The 18,089-nt window shown below is 44.9% G+C and overlaps 1 protein-coding gene across 1 annotated transcript in view; it reads left to right on the top strand.

Moving 5' to 3' along the window:
* Nucleotides 1–1,537: 1,537 nt before the first annotated feature.
* TFEC (transcription factor EC) overlaps nucleotides 1,538–18,089 on the top strand; it is a 245,196-nt gene continuing 228,644 nt past the window's right edge. Inside the window, exon 1 of the mRNA XM_069627888.1 lies at nucleotides 1,538–1,742. Coding sequence (XP_069483989.1) covers nucleotides 1,716–1,742 — 27 coding nt within the window. The 5' untranslated portion in view covers nucleotides 1,538–1,715. The remainder of the gene's footprint in view (nucleotides 1,743–18,089) is intronic.

An 18,089-nucleotide genomic window follows, 5' to 3' on the forward strand; every position in this document is an offset into this window, starting at 1 on the left:
AGGTGGGGAGAGCGAGACAGACATCAGAAAAAGATATTTTCCAATAAATCGGCGCTATGGGCCTTCGTCAGATTTTAGCGGTGCGGTAAAAATTTGGCAGTAACGGGATTACCACAACAACATATTCAATTGATCGTGGGTTTTGGGGGATACAACCCCAAAACTTGTCTGGAAGTTGTTCCTCTACATTCACTCCAGGAAAGGGGAGGATTTACCATGGGCTAAATTACCACAGCAGTAAATACCACACTCCCCAACGGAGTCCTATTCAACTCCAAAATGGGGACTGCCAATCACCACCCCACTGCTTGCAGTTTTTTGATTGATTGATATTTTATTTCTATTGCGCTCATACTCAAGTGTTTTAGAGCGCAATATGGCAATTTGGGGTCTATACCACCAAAAGGAGTCATAGTAATGAGTAAACGAGTAGGGGGGGGGTTTCTAAAGGAATTTCCATCTTAACTCATGGTTCATAAAACCTGCAAACAACAAAAGTTCATAGCGCTCTGCAAACATTCCGATTCAAGGCGCTGTAAAGTGCTGCATTCAAGTCCTAAATGCACCTTTCAAACGACTCCATACAGCTGCCCGAAGTGCACGCGAACCTGCGGACAGCGAGAGCACTGAATATTGGACAATGGCCCCAGAATAGTCTATGGTAAACAATGCACTCTGCTGCACACTGTCACTGCTCTGCCAAACTTCCAATTATTTGGAAATAATGGATGATCGTGGAATTGGCCTTGCCGTTACCATGGTTGAATGCCTATGGTTTTTGACCACCAGAGCTTCGACTGGCGAGGAACAGAGAAGAGCAACATAGGAACGGGAGGACCATCTCTTCCCTTGGCTGGCTGCACCCATCATTCATATTTGCCTAACTCCACTGCCATTGAATCCTAACTCTTCTCTGTTGCTCTTCTCTGCTACACAGACCACGTTCTTCTATGTTACAGTTCCTGCTTCATGCGACTAAGACCACACACATGGCTGACCCTGACAGCTTGTTTGATCTTTGGGCAACCTGCAGTCTGACCTAATTGAGTTCATTCCAGAGCACGTGAGTGTCTGGTCACTCACAACAACAGAAAGAAAAGAGTGACACAGCCAGTACTGAGAGGGTGGACAGGCATGTCCAAGTCACCTCTTTCCTCCATTATAGAGGCTGCGAGCATGCACCGGGCCTTGATTTAAGACTGTACAAAAATTCCAAGAATGCTATTAATTGGCATAGTGTAAGGTGGCTGGGCACAGCTGGGCAAAAAGTGTCAGTGCAGGTAGAATGCCCCCACCAAGATAGGCCGTGTCTGTGCAATTAGCCGGCTGACCTCTGACCCCTGCGTATTAATTATAGCGCATAAGACAGGGGGATCAAGGCAAACACACAGAGTGATTTGGGGGGCGCTGGCGAGGGCTGCGTCAAAGAATGCCAGTAATTGGCCCTGTGGCTTTCATTCCTTGCCCCATTGCTTTCAATTCACTGACTCAAAATAATGGGCTCACGGTCATTACCAACAGGTTTTCGGCAGCAGGGCCGCAGCCCTCCGGCAGAGCGGCGATGGTAGCACGCTGGTGGCGGACCTGCAACTTTCAGCGGCCTTTGGAAAGGTAGAGTGGCGGTCTAGCCACAACCTGCCCACTGCTTGCTACACTGTGTCCAGGATTGTTCCATTAGGAGGTTGTCAAGTCCCGGATTCCTGCTTGCCAGCAAGATGTTGCAATACAGTTGGTGTGGGCAGGTACGTCACTTTCACAAACAATCGAAAAGCATTTTATTGGAATGGCAAATAGACTTGTTTGCACTTCATCGCATTTTTCTGAGAAACTTTGAAAATTACTTTTTGCAACCTATATGTGTAATACCAAAGCAAATGGGCACATGTGTAATTCCATACTAGAAAACAACCAAATTCTTTCAAAGCATTTTTGTCCCAGGACGGAGTTTGCCCTAGAGAAATAATTTGTCTTGCCCTCGAGCAATTTTTGACTTGCCACAAATTGCACAAGTGCAAAATATCTGTAATAGCTTTATTTTTTGCTGAATCGGATCACGCCCAATTTGCTATAGAAAACCAACAATAATGGTGAGGGGGTGGTGAGTTGTGGTAACGCTATGCTTGCTTCGGTGGGTAATACTTGTCTTCACTCGACTGATGATAGGTGATGTGTAATATACGCAGGAATTTCGCAAAATGTTATTGTTTTTCAGTACGCGCGCATATTTACAATTCACTTCCGTTGCACGCACACGCAGGAGCTCCCACGCGCACACCGCTGCGCATGCGCATTCGCACCCCACTTACGAAACGTCGTGCGTCACGCCATTACGTTTTGTATGTTTGGCGCGCGAGCGGTCCACACACAGCACCCACCAATACGGTATACATCATTTGCGAATGTTCCTCAGTCGTTATTTTATCTTCAAGAAAATGACGGTCTTCCTCAGGGTAGTCACTGTTGCGTGGCAGCAACAAAACACGTTTAGTCTAGAATATCACGTGCGTATAAGGTGTTTTTTTTCTTAAACGTGGCATTTCTTTCAAAAAGGAAATGTGTTCGTTGTTGTATAGACTGTGCTATTATTTTTACATTAGCTTGTAGAAAACAAAATTCCCAATTGCTGCTAAACTTTTTTTTTTACATAAAAGTTGAAGCAATACCTATCCCTTATTTATTTATTTCTTATTCTTGTATAGCGCTACTCGCCCAAGGGCCTCAAAGCGCACACAGATCTTCTGATATGCTACGTTGACAGTGCACAGTTACTCAATACTTTTCATATTTTGCAATGGTGTGTTACAGTGATGTGTGGGCTCGGGGCGGATCGGAAAAGAGAGGGGGGAAGTGTTGCGTTAGTGGGTGCTGCAAGGTAGCTTTGCTGCTGTGTTGATACATGCAGTCCGGGTACTTTTTATGACTCTGTTTCGAGGTGGTCTGCGTCGAGGGCATAGAGACATTTGCGTCCCGGTGGGAGCCTTGTGTGCCCGTGCAGCTAGGGTGCATTGGTCAGGGCGGTGGTATGTAGATTGGCTGTGAAAGCGTAGAGTTTGGTTGTTCGTATACAAGTGGCACCGATTTGGTCAGGGGTGTGCGCAGGCGCGTGTGGTTATGGGCTTGTATGTGTGATGTTGACACCTAGTGGCTGTCAGACACTGCAAAGAACTGGCGCCTCCTTCTCGAAAGCTACAATGTTTCTCATTCACAAATCTGATGCATCTATAACTTTTATGTTCAGTCAAACCATGAAAACAATGCGGCAAATTCCCCCATATTCACATCAATGGAACCAGGAACCAGAATCTTTGGAAAAGGTTTTTTTTTAAAAAAATGTTTTTATCATTTTCAATCATCCATCAAATAGAAGCAGTATACAACATTGTTACCAAAAAATAATACAGGTAAAAAAACAAAGAAAGGGTAACCTGAGTAATCCAAGGAGAGATCTTGCAAAAGTAGAACATAGCAAACAAATCAAAACAAGGTTGTTGAGACAATGAGAAGTATCCATAAGCATTTGTGTGGATCTGGGCAGCTCCTCTTTCATGGCCGGTCTGACATCCCATTCTCCATGTGCATCCTAGCCCATCCCCCTGGATGCACATTATAGCCCAGTGCTGGTAGTGACATATGCACGAGGAGATATTACACCATAAACCCCGGCGCGTCAGCAAAGAGCTCCCAGAAACATTGTAGCGTGCATTACTTGATGGGGTAAACAAGCTCACGCGAGCGCACTACACTACAAGTCGCACGTGCGGTTCGAATTCTGATGAATTGTGATAACACCCTTCAGTGTAGTTTGGTCTTCTTTGACAGTGCAGCACAAGGAAATATTTGATAAAGTGTGTTTTGTCCATTTTCAGCAAACGATTACACAAATAATTAAGAATAGGGCTGTGACATAGTTCTTATCATTTGCCAGTGTTGAGTTTCAAAGAAATGTTATAATTTATTAGTAAAGAAAAGACTGCCTACTCAATATTATTGCCCAACTCCACTAAGGCAGGCATATGTGACGCATGGATTCTGTTTAAATGCAGATTTAATAAAGCACTATATCATGTACTAAACTAGGTCCAAAGAGGAAAACACTTCTGATTAACAGTTCAAATATGCAGAGGGTGCTGTACGCAGCAGGTGGACGGGCTTTTTGCCCTGCTCTCATTGCCCCCATTCTGGAGAAGCCAACGCTGGCAGGCCTACAAAACAAAAGCCTGGAACCATAGAAGCACAGACGAGCATCCGCCCTCCCAGCTGGAACCTCCAACACTGCTACGCATGCTCTATGGCCCAGGCATGGCTGGAGCATACAGCCCCCTCCCCTGCCGCCCAGCCAGTCAAGGCCCATTGGTCATGGTAGCTGGGTCCTTGCACTCATGTGTCCTCCTTGCAGTGTGGCCCATTGAAGCATTGGGGTGTGTTAAGTTTTGAGAACCACAGGAATGTGGAGGGTCTGCATGCATCCTGGCGTGGGACCCAAAGCTAGCGGCTTACAGGTGGATCTGTTGGATTCTGCTGGAGAGTGAGACACCAGGCAGGTTAGTAAAAATCACTGTTGGTGTGTGAGAAAGGTCTGTGCCTTAGCAGATGACATAGTGACCCTGCTCATTTCAAACCTGAGTTCTCTTTCAAGTCTATGTATGTGGAGTGATGTGGGTTTAGAATCTTGGGTGATGAGCTTAAAACCTACAGAGATCATTATGGAGGACAGTGGAGTGGGTCTCTTTCCACGTCATGTCACTACGCCCCCTTTCACATAGGATATTGAGGAACTGTATGCTTGCCATCTTTCTGGGTGTATTTGCTGACTTGACAATTTTCCACTAGGATGGTCTTCCTGGAAGTCTTGCAACCTGCTTGCCTTCTCCGTCACTATTCTGAAATCATACAGAGCATGGTGTTCGTTGACCTCACCATCAACTGGAAGTGCATGTGTAGGTGACTGCCTCCTGCATGGGTTCTACAACCGTCACTGCACGGAAACAGTGGTCACTCGTGTCTCTAATGTCCCAACTAGAGCACATAGATCATGCAATTGGCAGCGGTGTGTGGTATAAATCGATATGACGTAACATGTCTATTGCACATCACTCCCACCCATCCTCCATCTTCCTCATTCTTGATCTCTCTGCTGCCTTCAATAATGTTGAACGCTCACCTCCCCCTCCCTCCCCAAAGGTTGTCTCGACTGCCACCCTAACCAGGTGGCCACGCCTTTTCTATCTCCTGAAACAGTGGGACATCCTCTGCCAGTTTCCCAGAAGGTTCTGTCCTTGGTTCCTTTCACTTCATTCTCCACACCTCAACCCTTAGATAGCTAATCCTCTCTTCTGGCATCACCTCGTAAACCCAGGATCAATCCATGCTCACTATAATCCACCTTGCCGCCTACGCCGCTTGATGCTGCTCGATGCTTAACTCACCCAAGGCCGAGGTGATCAGCCTACCAGCTTACAGTTCCTTCTCCTCTATCCATTCCCTGCTCACTCTGCTCCCCCCTGGATCAAACCTGGCGGATCTCTTTGACTGTGCTATGAACCTACAACAGCAGGAAATAAATGCATGTTGGATCACGCTGTGCTCCAGTGCTTGTTGTTGTGTCTTGCGCCACCACCTTTTCATTAAACACCTCAACTATTTCATAGCTCACATGGCTACAGTTTTCAAATAGTTGGGGATGATTATATGTATTTGGGTACACATTTCCATAATCCTCTTTTTGTACGCTCCGCTGCGTGAACATTTAAAGGGGTGCACGCGTGGCTGGTTGAAAGGACCCCGAAGCATCCGGATGGATCAGGTCTTAGGCACTCAGTAAGATGGGTGTCTTGCATTGAGGTGCCTGCAATCTCTACCTCCATTAATGGCCCCCACTCCTTAGTTTAGGCACATCTCAGGCACACATTCGCTCAATGCGCCACTCCAAGGTAGAAGAGCCTCAAGTCTAATCCTTGTGGCCGTTGAGCAACTTCCTGGATCCTGTGTGGCATAAGGCATTCAAACAAATGATTAAAGTCTCAACAGTGACTCCTGGTGGATGAATAATTGTCCCTTTGCGACTCAAGAGCATGTGTGCCTTGCCTGGAGGTGCCTTCCGTGGCATCATCTCCCTCCTTCATGATGCACTTCTGTGGGTTTACGCCCAATTTACTTCCTACTCTGTACCAGTGGAAGGCCATTTTCCAGAGGGTTATCATATGCCAACAGTGCCTTTCCATTTAGGGATAACAGTCACTGACTGGGTAAATGCTGCATCAGTAATGGTGCACATTTTTTGGTGCCCATTTCAAAATGGTGGCCATGCCAATTCAGTGAACTCAACTTGTGTCAATCGCAACACATCTGAAGGTGTTTTATTTAGTTTTGGCTATGAGGTGGTGCATTTGCACCCCCTATACGTCAAATCAATTGATATAGGATCAAAAGAGGATGTGAAGAGGGACATACAGCTTGTTGGCGTTGTTTGGGATTTGTACCCACCGATTGAGCAACCATGGCCAGGCTAATCCCTATGAACTTTATTCCCCAGTACCCTCCCCCTCCTGGGATCTCTTTGAGCTAGCTCTGTCACCCAATAACAACATACCATCGGCTTTTATGGGGCGGCCATTGTTTCTTCTAAGCAGTCTTTTGAAAAGTAATGGCTTAAATCATGTCCTGGCATGATAACAATATCGTAAAAAAGTGTTCCTTCATTCACAGTCGCTGGGATGAACCCAAGGCTTAGTTGCACTGCTACAGCATACAGACTCACTCGGAGTCCACTCAGGTGCATAGTGACTGTTCGTAAAGCAGCCATTCCAGAGAAGTAACGTAAAAAAGTGTTCCTTCATTCACAGTCGCTGGGATGAACCCAAGGCTTAGTTGCACTGCTACAGCATACAGACTCACTCGGAGTCCACTCGGGTGCATAGTGACTGTTTGTAAAGCAGCCATTCCAGAGAAGTAACTAACACACTCTGTTACCTATACTGCCACCTGTCCCAGCAGAAGCACCACCAGACTAGGGTTGGCAATATTACAGAGTTAGTCCCCATTCATGGTGTTCAAATGACTGCACAGTGGTTTTTGGAGAAGTGGCCATGGGTGTCAATTCCGCCCCAAGTAATGTTTCCAGTTTTTGGGATTAAAGTGGAAAATGTACCTCCGCTTTAGGGGCGTAGGTGTTATTTGGTGGTGCAATACAAATGGCAGTAATTCAGTTATCACCACAAAAAGGGGATATCTGCAGATTTCATCGAGAAGAAAAAGCGAATGCAAAATGTGTTTGAATTTCGGCTGTACAAAACAAACTAACAGCCGAAAAATTTCGAATACATTTACCATTTGGTGCCTTTATAGTGAACAAGGGGGGCCAGGGTTGCCTTCCCTGCACCCTTGTTCTCTATAAAGGCATCAGGGTTTGTGGGGGTGTCCCCCGCTCCCGATACTATAAAGTTTGAAAAAGAGAAAACAAAAGAGGACCCTGCAGCGCCGGTTCCCATGCACGGAAGTTAAGGGAACCGTTGTAGCAGAGAGATGCAGGAGACGGCGGCGCACAAGGTGGTGTGCCGCCCACAAGTAAAGAGGTGGGGGAAAACAGGTTATCAGAAATGTTTGGGGGAGTGAAAACCAAAAGTCATTTTCGTTCAAATGACTCGTTTTTTTCTGCCTCGAACATTTCTGATTCAGTTAATTCATGGTAATCCTAAAACTGGCAGTGATTTCATGATCACCCTTTTGTTACTGCACTGGCAAACGTGTAATGAGCCGCTATAACTTGAGACCCAAGACAGCCTTCACTGATGATGCCCAACAAGGCCGAAACATGTCTGGGGATGCTTGTGGTCTCGTGCAGAAGGGATGCGACCAAGCAGTTCGGGCTGGACTGTTCATTTTGGGACGGGACCAGGCCAATTTGCATATGGGTTTTCCCCTTCTGTAAAGGTTTCTCAGGCTTAAGAACGATGGTCTGGAGGTTTGCCCAGAGCAATGCCAGAGGTTAGGATTAATTCAAAACCCTCCAGTCATCAACCTTTGGTTTTGCTTTAGTCCCGCTCATAACTTGAAACTGCCGAAACATGAACCAGAGGGAAGGCAACAAGGACCCTTTTTTTGCTTTTTCTTCCCGGACTTGGATAAGGCTTTGCAGTGCAACAGTTCAGATCAGGGTCTGCAACATTTGCCTCTCAGGATGTTTTGTACTACACTTCCCATCAGCCCAAGAGTGCATAGTCAATGGTGAGGGATCATGGGAGTTGTAGTCCAAAACATCTGGATACCACAGGTTGCACACCCATCAGCTTCCCTTTTTGGGAAACCGTTTTCTTTTTGACAAAAACAGGAATGTATTTTTTTGGCTATGCCGCAAAGCAAGGGCCAAAGGAAGGCAGAAATGAGTATTGCGAGGAAATGTACACTGGGGGACAATGACATATTTTACAACTCAGGAAGGGTAAGATGGGACTCTGAGGACAGTTTCATTATGGAACGTGAAGGTCTATAGGACCACGCGACACAAGAAGATTTAGCCTGCTCTGAAAGACAAAATTAATATCCATTTAACTAGATGGAGTTTGTTGGAAGACATTTTGGGAGACAGAATGGGGTGGGTACATTTAAGTCATTAATATAAGCTGGGAAAGTAATGCAATTTGATTTAATTGAACTTAATTTAATTTAATATAACTTAGTTAATCAAATTCACTTTACAATGATGTCCCCGAAGAAAATGCTGCTTAAAAGAGAATGTACTCATTGCTCGAAAAAACAAATATAGACTGATTTTCTGTACAGACAGGAAATTGAAATTTGCACTTGAATCAGTGAGAATTGCTCCATATGTGTTTCACTTGCAACCAACGACCATAAAACACCAGAAACCACCAACACAAACCAGCCAAAAAGGTAAGATTTTAAAATAAATTGAATGCCAAAAAAGGTTTTTCTAAAACACTGATCGCCAGAGGAAAAAACCCTTTGATTACATTCGAACAACTGACTCGGAAAGTTACCAGCAAGCACACAATGCGAAACCAGGGCAACGAGAGAGCTGCGCATGCGTACCAAAGGCTGCGCAAACAGTGTGTGTCTCCTGCACAGGAATCCATTGTGATCCAGAATATTTGAGCAGTACTGCTAATTCCAGAGATCTGTGGGGTGCAGAAGTCCATTTTTTATCTTTGATGCACGGAACATCTATTTATCACTCCAAGCAGAACACACATTGGCAAAGGCAACACGTTTGACTTTTGTAAGTGCTTGGCCCGCACCGCCATCATATGCCCAGATGATCACACCGTTTGGCAGCTGGTGCCACGTTATGCCCAGGTAGTACCATCATTGCTGCTCAGGGACTTGGATCATATGGCACAATTTATGCCAGGTATTGCTTATATATGCCAGGCACTGCCATGACATCACTGGCAGTGGACGCCATTAAAGGTCAGGGGCTCCCACCACTGTAATCAAAACGGCCCAGGAGGATCACAAGGTGTGCTTGGTGGTGTAGAAGGACCACCCACACACATGGTTGACCCTCAACTCCTCATTCAAATTTTCACCTAATCTCTCACCACCAGGCAACTGAAATCTGCACAAGTGCAAATAAGAGCACAGCACTTTAGAAGAAGAACACTTTCTCGTGTGTGGCATGCACAATCTCTGGAACTTGGAATCTTGGTGGACCAGCTCATCCTTTGTAAACACCAACGTACCTGGGTGATTCCCCTTCAAATAAGCCAGATAACAGCTTAATAAGAAGTCTCCAAATGCCCACACTGCCCCCTACAGGTGGGAGAAGAGCCCTGCACACGCAGATGCGGCAAATACACGAATTAAACATTCTTCCAATTTCTTTAACCTGCTTTTATTAACCTAAGGACTGTACATAATGCATTTAGCAACACAGCTAAACAGAGGGTGAACACAATTAACCAGCACAGAAACACAGTAAGAAAACAATCGGGGAGGAAGGATGGCTCAGGGGCAACCCTTTGAGAGAACGCAGCGCAACACAGGTTCGAATCCCAATCCCGCGCTTACAAGCACTTTAAGAAGCAGTGTTTATGAATTAGGACTGTTGGCTGGCAGATTGGTAAGCAAATTCATGGCATTGATCAAGTGCCCGATTCCCAAAAGAACTCGTCACTTGCCTGTGACAGTGTGCATGTGAGTGACAGAAATGACCGCGTTCTGCTGGTGGGTGGACAGGGACGTCATTTCACCAAAATGCTTGGAGTAGTAGAAGTGTCATCACATGACCTTTGACCACTGATGACATCACAGGAAGTGATGACATTTGACCCCACCACGAAGTGACATCACTGGAAGCGATGGAACACGTCCGTTTACCTCTTGGAAAAACAGGAAGTGGCATCACATAACATTGTTCCTAAGTACACTGTGGAAAAAATGGTTACAATATCACTGTAACGTGATATACATTTCATACAAGAATGGATCACCCTATGTATCGGCAGAAAAAAACATGCTATAACTGCAACTTGCGAAAAGCAAAATACATACTCCGAAATAGATGCTTTTTCTACTCTAAATTCTTATTTGAGGATTTTGTCGGCATTGTGAATTTGAGGTGTTTAAGAATAGACTAAATCAGTGACCTGATGTGTGCCTGAAATAAACCTTTAATGATTCTAGCAATAAGTTTATAGAATTCCAGAAAGAGAAATTGTTATTCCTATTCTTTCTTATTTAGGGTCACTGCTCAAAGTTTTACACTTGTAGAACCCCCCTTTTTTTTAAGAAGCCTGAACAAGGAAGCCAACCACTCTAGAAACAAAGAGCCACATGGCGTTGGCCACAGCCCAGGAGTTTCAATTTGTAAAAATAAAAAAATAAAACGTTTTTTAAAACATTTTTTATGGGTAGCAAGGGAGACCACAGTGGTAGCAAGGGAGACCTCAGGGGTCACAAGTGTAACCCCTGGCGACCCCCAAATGACGTCCCTGTCTCACAAGGCAAATGGCTTATAGAAAGGCTTTCGCGCAGGAGGTTTTATCCCACCCACAAGATCTTTAGGTCACACCCACCGAATCTTTAGATCCCACCCACATGATCTTTAGATCGAATTGAAGATCTATTCTGCAGCTCTTCTCAGATTCTTGCTACGACACATACTGGGATCGTGTCCTCTCTTTTCCCACGTGTGTGGGTTTAGCATGTATGGGATTTAAAGCGTGCCCACCTACCTGGGATTCAAGGGGCGGTCACAAGTAAGGGTACAGGGGTAGCTGTAAAGATGGAGAAGTAGACTCCGGCAGAGCGATCAGTGATTGGCGACATGTTCTTCAAAGAGTCGGGTTGTCGTGCCGTCCTTCTGGAAGTGTAGGATGCAGTGGGAGAATCTAACCAACATTGGTAACTTACTCCAGAGATCGGGTTCCTACATGAGTGGTGTAGTGGAGAGTTCAATGGGGGCATCACCTTGCGCTTACCTGCCCCCCAATACTTTTAATTGTAACTAAAGGGCTTGAGCAGAGGGAGCCTTGTCCCTCATAGTCTTGTCGGTTGCATGAAGGCCTGGACACACGTTGTCCCATTGGGGTGAAAAGACTGCATTCATTGCAGTCCATTGCAAAGAAATCATCCAGACTATTCTGCACCCTGTGCCACTCGAGATGTTTGTGTTTTTACACTAACAGTTTCTGCCTTCATCAATAGACCATAACCCTCCATTCAAACGGAAGGATCGTGGTTTTCCGCAAGCGCGCCTCATGCCACCACCTTCTCCCTCCTCCGCGAAGGCTTCTTTCTTTTCCCTCTCGATCTCCTGCTGGGATGAAAGCACCCTCTCATCTTTTAATTTCTTTTCATATCTGGGATTTTCTGCAGCCGTGTTTGGAGCAGGTAGGCCCGCTCTGATATGCAAAACCTTCTTCCAATTTGCGCAGGACGCTCCTCGCTTCACATGCTGGCCTTGGCCTCTTTGACTCCAAGTAAACTAAGGGTTGACAGGCCAGGATCCGAAAATCCGACATGGAAACTCTCGCTCTTCGAGTTTTTTTCCCTAAAGATGTAGATACAAGGCTTCACAGGCACAATCATAAAGCAAGGCTTATGTGGGCACGGGTTTTTAGAGTATCCATTGGACAATTGGGGGTGCACAACTTTCACATTAGCGTATACTTTGCACAGTTTCCACATGGAATTTATTTTCACCCCTAAACGCGATGGAGTGCGCCCCAACATTTTGTAGCCCCACGCTGCCCACATGCCTGATTATACCTGTAACTTACCTGATTTGACCCATTGTCTGTGTGTTTGCTGCAGCCCCTGTGACATGAGGTGTGTCTCTGCCAGTTGCCCTACCTGTAATGCAACCTTTTAGCAATTGTGCTATTGTAGCCACATTTGTAACCATTCTTCACAAGCATCTACTGTAACCATCCTCTTAAGTACAAGCGCCAAGATGCCTCCGGACTAGGTGCGCTATATAAGTGTCAAAAATAAATAAATAAATAAAAGAAAGTGACCTCGATAAAAAGAGTTAAAGACACAGGGGGGTTAGGGGGGTGAGGGGTGATTCACAAAAGGTCGGCATCACTTAAGCCTGCTTTAGATCTGTAATTTTACACACAAGTAAATTGCATAAGATTCACAAAGCACATCCAATATTGAAGACTGCCTCAAATATTGTCAGACTGTCATACGATACGCCTTCAAACAGGTTCACAAATGTTAGATTTACACGCACTTCTATTTGCTTTTGCTAATCAGGCGCATTTCACGGGATAGGGGGGTCTTGCTGCAGGTGAATTCATCGAATTTGATTGGATCGAATTTTTTTCGATGGATGTTGCCACAAATATAAGTGGGCGGTGGTTTAGGGTAATAATGTGGGCAGCTTCTGGGGTGCCAGCGTGGGGCCTCCCCCACATATATTAGCAGCAAAATCTACCCAAAAGATGTACATATATATATATTTTTTTAACATAAAATCGAATTTGGTAAATTAATCTCGAGCAAATCACCTAGAACCGCATTTTACATGGGTGTAAATTACACATGCAAAGTAAAAATGCATATTGATAGGAAAATGACTGTAACGTGGCTCTATAACTTGCAGCCAGTCAGCACAACTACACATTTCAGTGGGCGTGAAACCAAAGCTAGACATTTTTGGAGAAATGCAAATAACAGATTAACTCCATGTCTCCCTCTCTCCTTCCCGCGATCTGATCTCTGCCAGTGTCTGGGATATCACACTCAGCCGTCTCTAGGTTCTCCCCCCGTGGCTGTATCGAGATGAATCCAGGCTGCGGCTTCAAGCTGCTTCTGAGCCAGTTAAAGGCTCGCAGCGCCTCCCTGGTGTGAGTCTCCTGTACGCCGACAAACATGCACTTGGCCAGGATGCTTCGGAGATACTAGTTCTTTCTCCTAATCAGACTCTAAACACGGAAAGGAGATTTTATGGGCAAAGTCCAAAGACTAGGATGGGTATGACTTGTCACTCTGCGCCACAGAAATCCTAAATCCTTCAGGTTGCGCGTCGCTCCTTGCGGGTGCCTAAAGATATACCCGATCCTTAGAAATGGTTATGTTTGTGATGCTGTACCCCAAAATGTGCGCCAGACTTTCCAAACGTATCAAAGGTTAGTGGTTTGGTAAGGAAATGGCACCAGGTTCTAAAGTGTAGATGCAGAAAGACATTTTTATTACGTCAAAATGGCCATTCTCATATGCCCTCATGTTGACACGTGTTTCGGCCTAGTTTGGGCCTTTTTCAAAACTGGCCTATACACATCCACCAAAGTCACATAAAGTTGAAATATTGCATCATTATAATATCATCCCATATTTAAAAAAAAAAAACATAATCAGCATTAAAGCAAAGGATACCGAACCATGACGCATGATAGTCATAATACCAGTTAGACCATAACAGAAAATAATGTCAATTGCAGGAAACCAAATAGAAGTGTCAAAATAATAAGTCGATGTAAATGAAAAAAGGTGGATTAGACACACAAATAAAAATAGGGTTGGCAAAGGGAGGATTGGCAGGGAGAGAGAAAAAAAGAAAACAGAGAAATCACAATCAATGTTCATCTATGTACCAACTTAGATACCAGTTAGTGGCATTCCATGACCTTGTGTGATGGTCAGTGTAAAAGTGTGGCTTCCCATCCATACCCAGCCGTCTTGTCAATTCGCAACAGATAGTGCCTTTTGTAGTGCATGCTGGTGCTTGTGTACTCAAATCAGATCTAGTTTGGGTCCTGTTCTTTTATTGTCTAATAGTTTCTGTTTGCACAGGTCAGTGCTGACTACTACCAATATCCTTATAATGGTGCATTGAGTATTCGTCTTATAGTGCTTCCTTATTTGGGATATAATCACACATGCAGGCACACCTTATTCTCCTATTCATGAATGTTGTCAAACTGAAATTATTCCATTCAAGATATTTTGGATAGTTCCCTTGGCCCATGAACAATATATACATACAATGTCCGCCGCATTGCAAGAGCATATCAGTAGGCACTTTTAGCATGCAACCTTTAGGAAGAAACCTAGCTTTCTATCTATGCTAATTCGTATCCAATGCGCTATATTGCAAGTGCAATCTACCATGCAAGCGAAGAGAAAGGGAATGTCACAAGTATGTCTCCTGTTCAAGTTTAGTCATGGTGTCATTAAGCCTTGACAATTATTTAAAACACTTATTAAACCTCATATCCCAGTTCCCCACCACCACTGTGGATGCTGCTGTGATTAGCAACAAAAAACACCCACTTGCCTTCTTGTTATAGAAGGTGCACCTGCTTACAGAAGTTCTCCGCGTGTGTTTTTTCGCCACGGATGCCATTTTGGAATCCCGATTTATTGGGTAAACAAAGGACGACATCACACGTTGTGCACGTGGCGTCAGACTTTCCGGTGGCCATCTTGGATAGCCTGTATTGCAGCTGGGCATATCCATCCAGCTGCAGATCCAACAGAGTAAATGGCGAGGGATCCTGGGGGTCGCAGTCCATAACCTCTGGCGAGCCATAGGTTGCAGCTGTTAAAGTCTCTTCCCTGCTAATCATACAGTAGCGTGACTGATGTGCAGGGCCCTTATGTATCCTCAGGGCCCTGACCCCCCGCATCTCTCATCCCAGCCGCTGTCTATTTAATGCACTTGCTTAGGCTCACCCTCCCCACGGGAGGTTGCACTTACGTTCTTCTCTTCTTAGCACTTCACCCCAAGCACTTCTCCATGAGCACCAGCACCTATGCCGTACCCCCGTGCACTTCCACATTTCTGAACACTCACAAGCATAGAAGGTTTGTCTCCCCTCCCTTTTATTCTCATTATTTGTTTGTATTATTCATTTAATTATTTATCTTTGTCGTAATTCATTGTCCACCTTCCCCCGTCCCCACCCTGTTGCCTTGTGGGCGCTTTGAAACAGTTTTGCTAATTGTATAAGTGCCTATCAAATGACCAATAAATAAATAATCACAGTTTATTTTCTTCCATCTCTGGCAGTATATGCGGTTTCTGGATCTTAGTCTTCAGATTTCCCAGAATGCACAGCTTCAATCTCACAGTCTTTAAGTAGTTCTTTGATATGACATGTCCCACAAATGGCTATTTCAGGTTTACAGTCACTGCTTAAGAGGGCAACTTAAATGTGGCCCTCATTGCACCCAGGGACGTCATTTCACCAAAATGCCAGGGGGAGCGGAAGTAACATAACACGACCCTTGACCCCTGATGACATCACAGGAAGTGATGTCATTTGACCCACCCCTAAGTGGTACACAACCTTTCACCCGTTGACAAAACAGGAAGTGGCATCACATAGCATTGTACACTACGAAAAATATGGTTACGATATCACTATAATGTGATGTATACATTTCATACAAGAATGGATCACCATATGTATCATTAAGATCAGTGTGTATAGGCCCATATTACCAAATTACTGTGAATGCAAGCAGACGTCCATGACCAAATGATAATGATGTGTTATTATATAGCACTTACGCTTAAGTGCTTTATATAGAAAAAATATACACCCAATATCACCCAACCTGTGTTGGTACTCATTTATCAACCTCAGAAGGATGAAAGGCTGAGTTGAGGCGTTTAAGAACAGGCTAAATCAGTGACTCACCCCCTGAAGTGTGCCTGAAATAAACCTTTAATGAGTCTAGCAATTATTGTATAGAATTCCAGAATTACACATTATTTGGTATTCCCATTCTTTCTTATTTAGGGTCAGTGCTGAAAGGGTTAGACTTGTGGCATTCCTGTTCTTATTTTCTTCTTTTTTTAAGGGGCCTGAACAAGAAAGCCAGCCACTCTAGAAGTATAGAGCAACATGGTGCTGGCCACAGCACAGTAGCTTGCATTAAAAAAAAAAGAAAATAAAAAATGTTAAACAAAAAGAAACTTTTTTTTGCTTTATTTTTCTTTTTTTAGAGGTCGCAGGGGAGACCTCAGAGGGCGCAGTTACGACCTCTGGCGACCCCTAAATGACGTCCCTGTTTCCACCTATCCCAGTCTCGTCTCAGCGGCAGAGAAATGAGAGGTGTACATCTTCCCTGATCCCTTCATTCCCATCATCGATGTAGCGCAGGTGTGAGAAACGCTATTCACTCAGACAGCTCTTTAGACCATGTGCTAATGACGCCACTGAAGATATACGTTTGCAGTCAATGGATCAGATAGACTGACTGCGACCCGGCATAAACTGATGATGTCATGACAAAGTTGGGTTAGATTTGAAGCACATATGCATCCCTGCATGAAGCTAGACACACACTTAGATTAAACTGCTTGCAGACATGAAGAACATGCTTATGACCGACTTAGATAGAGGACAGACACACTCCTGCTATACAGTAACCACAAGTTGCACAAGAATACATATGGACTGCTTGTTGATGCTAAACGTAACTAACATGGGCAGCCATGCAAATCAAGATGGATGCCACGATTGCATTGAAGTGAATCAAAGGTGCTGGAAGGACTCGAGAATGCAGAGAAAGTGTGCATATTACTGCCAAGGACACAGAGGGAGAACGTTTCATATTAGCAGATGAGATAGGACACCTGCATGGGTAAAAGCTGAACATTCTCATTGATACAAGCAGGAAAAATAAAGTTTGTGGTCCCTGCACACATGGTCTGGACCTGGGAGACAAAGCCTATTCATCCGAGCCAGACGGAGACCATCGTTCCCATCCAACCAAAGACAGAATGGGCCGCATTACGAGTACTGAGTACTGTTGTTACGGGACTGGCAAACTATGAGTTCTGCAGGCGGGCACCCGCCCGCCAGGTCTGACCTGGTGGGCGGTACGGCACACACCTGCAGACACAGACACTGATGGTAGCACCGGCACCATTCAGAATGGTGCTTGTGCTACCATCCCCTCTATTCCCATTTGAGTCCTGTGGGATTCGAATGGGACTGGGGAGTAAAATATTCCAACACCCGGCAATGGGGAATTACTGGGTCCGCCGGGGCTAGTATGCCCCGGCAGATCCCCATTGCCGGATGCCGGAAAAAAATGGCTCAGGCGGCAGCAGTGCCGGTTTTACTGGCACGGCTACTGCCAGACTCATAATGAGGCCCAATTCTAAGAAAGTAATATCAGGTTCAAAGCCTAATTCTGTCTCAACGCCTATAGGATCAGAGATGGCAACTTGTTCAAGACAAGCAGCACCTTTGGGGCCGTTCTCACCACCTTGAATAGTTGCACATAAGCTGATCAAAGCGTCAAGGCTGAGAAGACTCTGTCTAACCAATCCTTGCTCACCTTCCACGCTAGCTCACACTTTTTTGCATAACCCAATCACAGCACGCTAACCTGAAATACCTGTAGTTGCAAAATTTAGGAGGAGGTCGCGGGAGGAGCCAACAGACATGGTTCAACCAATCCATCTACTAATACCCTATATTTTATATATGTAGTCTACCTCACTAACCAATCCCAGTCCACCTTAGGTTTTGTGCAATGTATAATTGTTTTTGTGACCTCATCGTGCTTGATAACACCTGGACGAGCCTGTAATTGACGAGAAAGTATTGGAGAATACTGCATTGTCCATTGCTTGATCCCTGCATGAAAGCTTTCAGTAAACA

The sequence above is a fragment of the Ambystoma mexicanum genome, chromosome 12, assembly GCF_040938575.1.
Source record: "Ambystoma mexicanum isolate Mex_15411 chromosome 12, UKY_AmexF1_1, whole genome shotgun sequence".
Classification (NCBI taxonomy): domain Eukaryota; kingdom Metazoa; phylum Chordata; class Amphibia; order Caudata; family Ambystomatidae; genus Ambystoma; species Ambystoma mexicanum.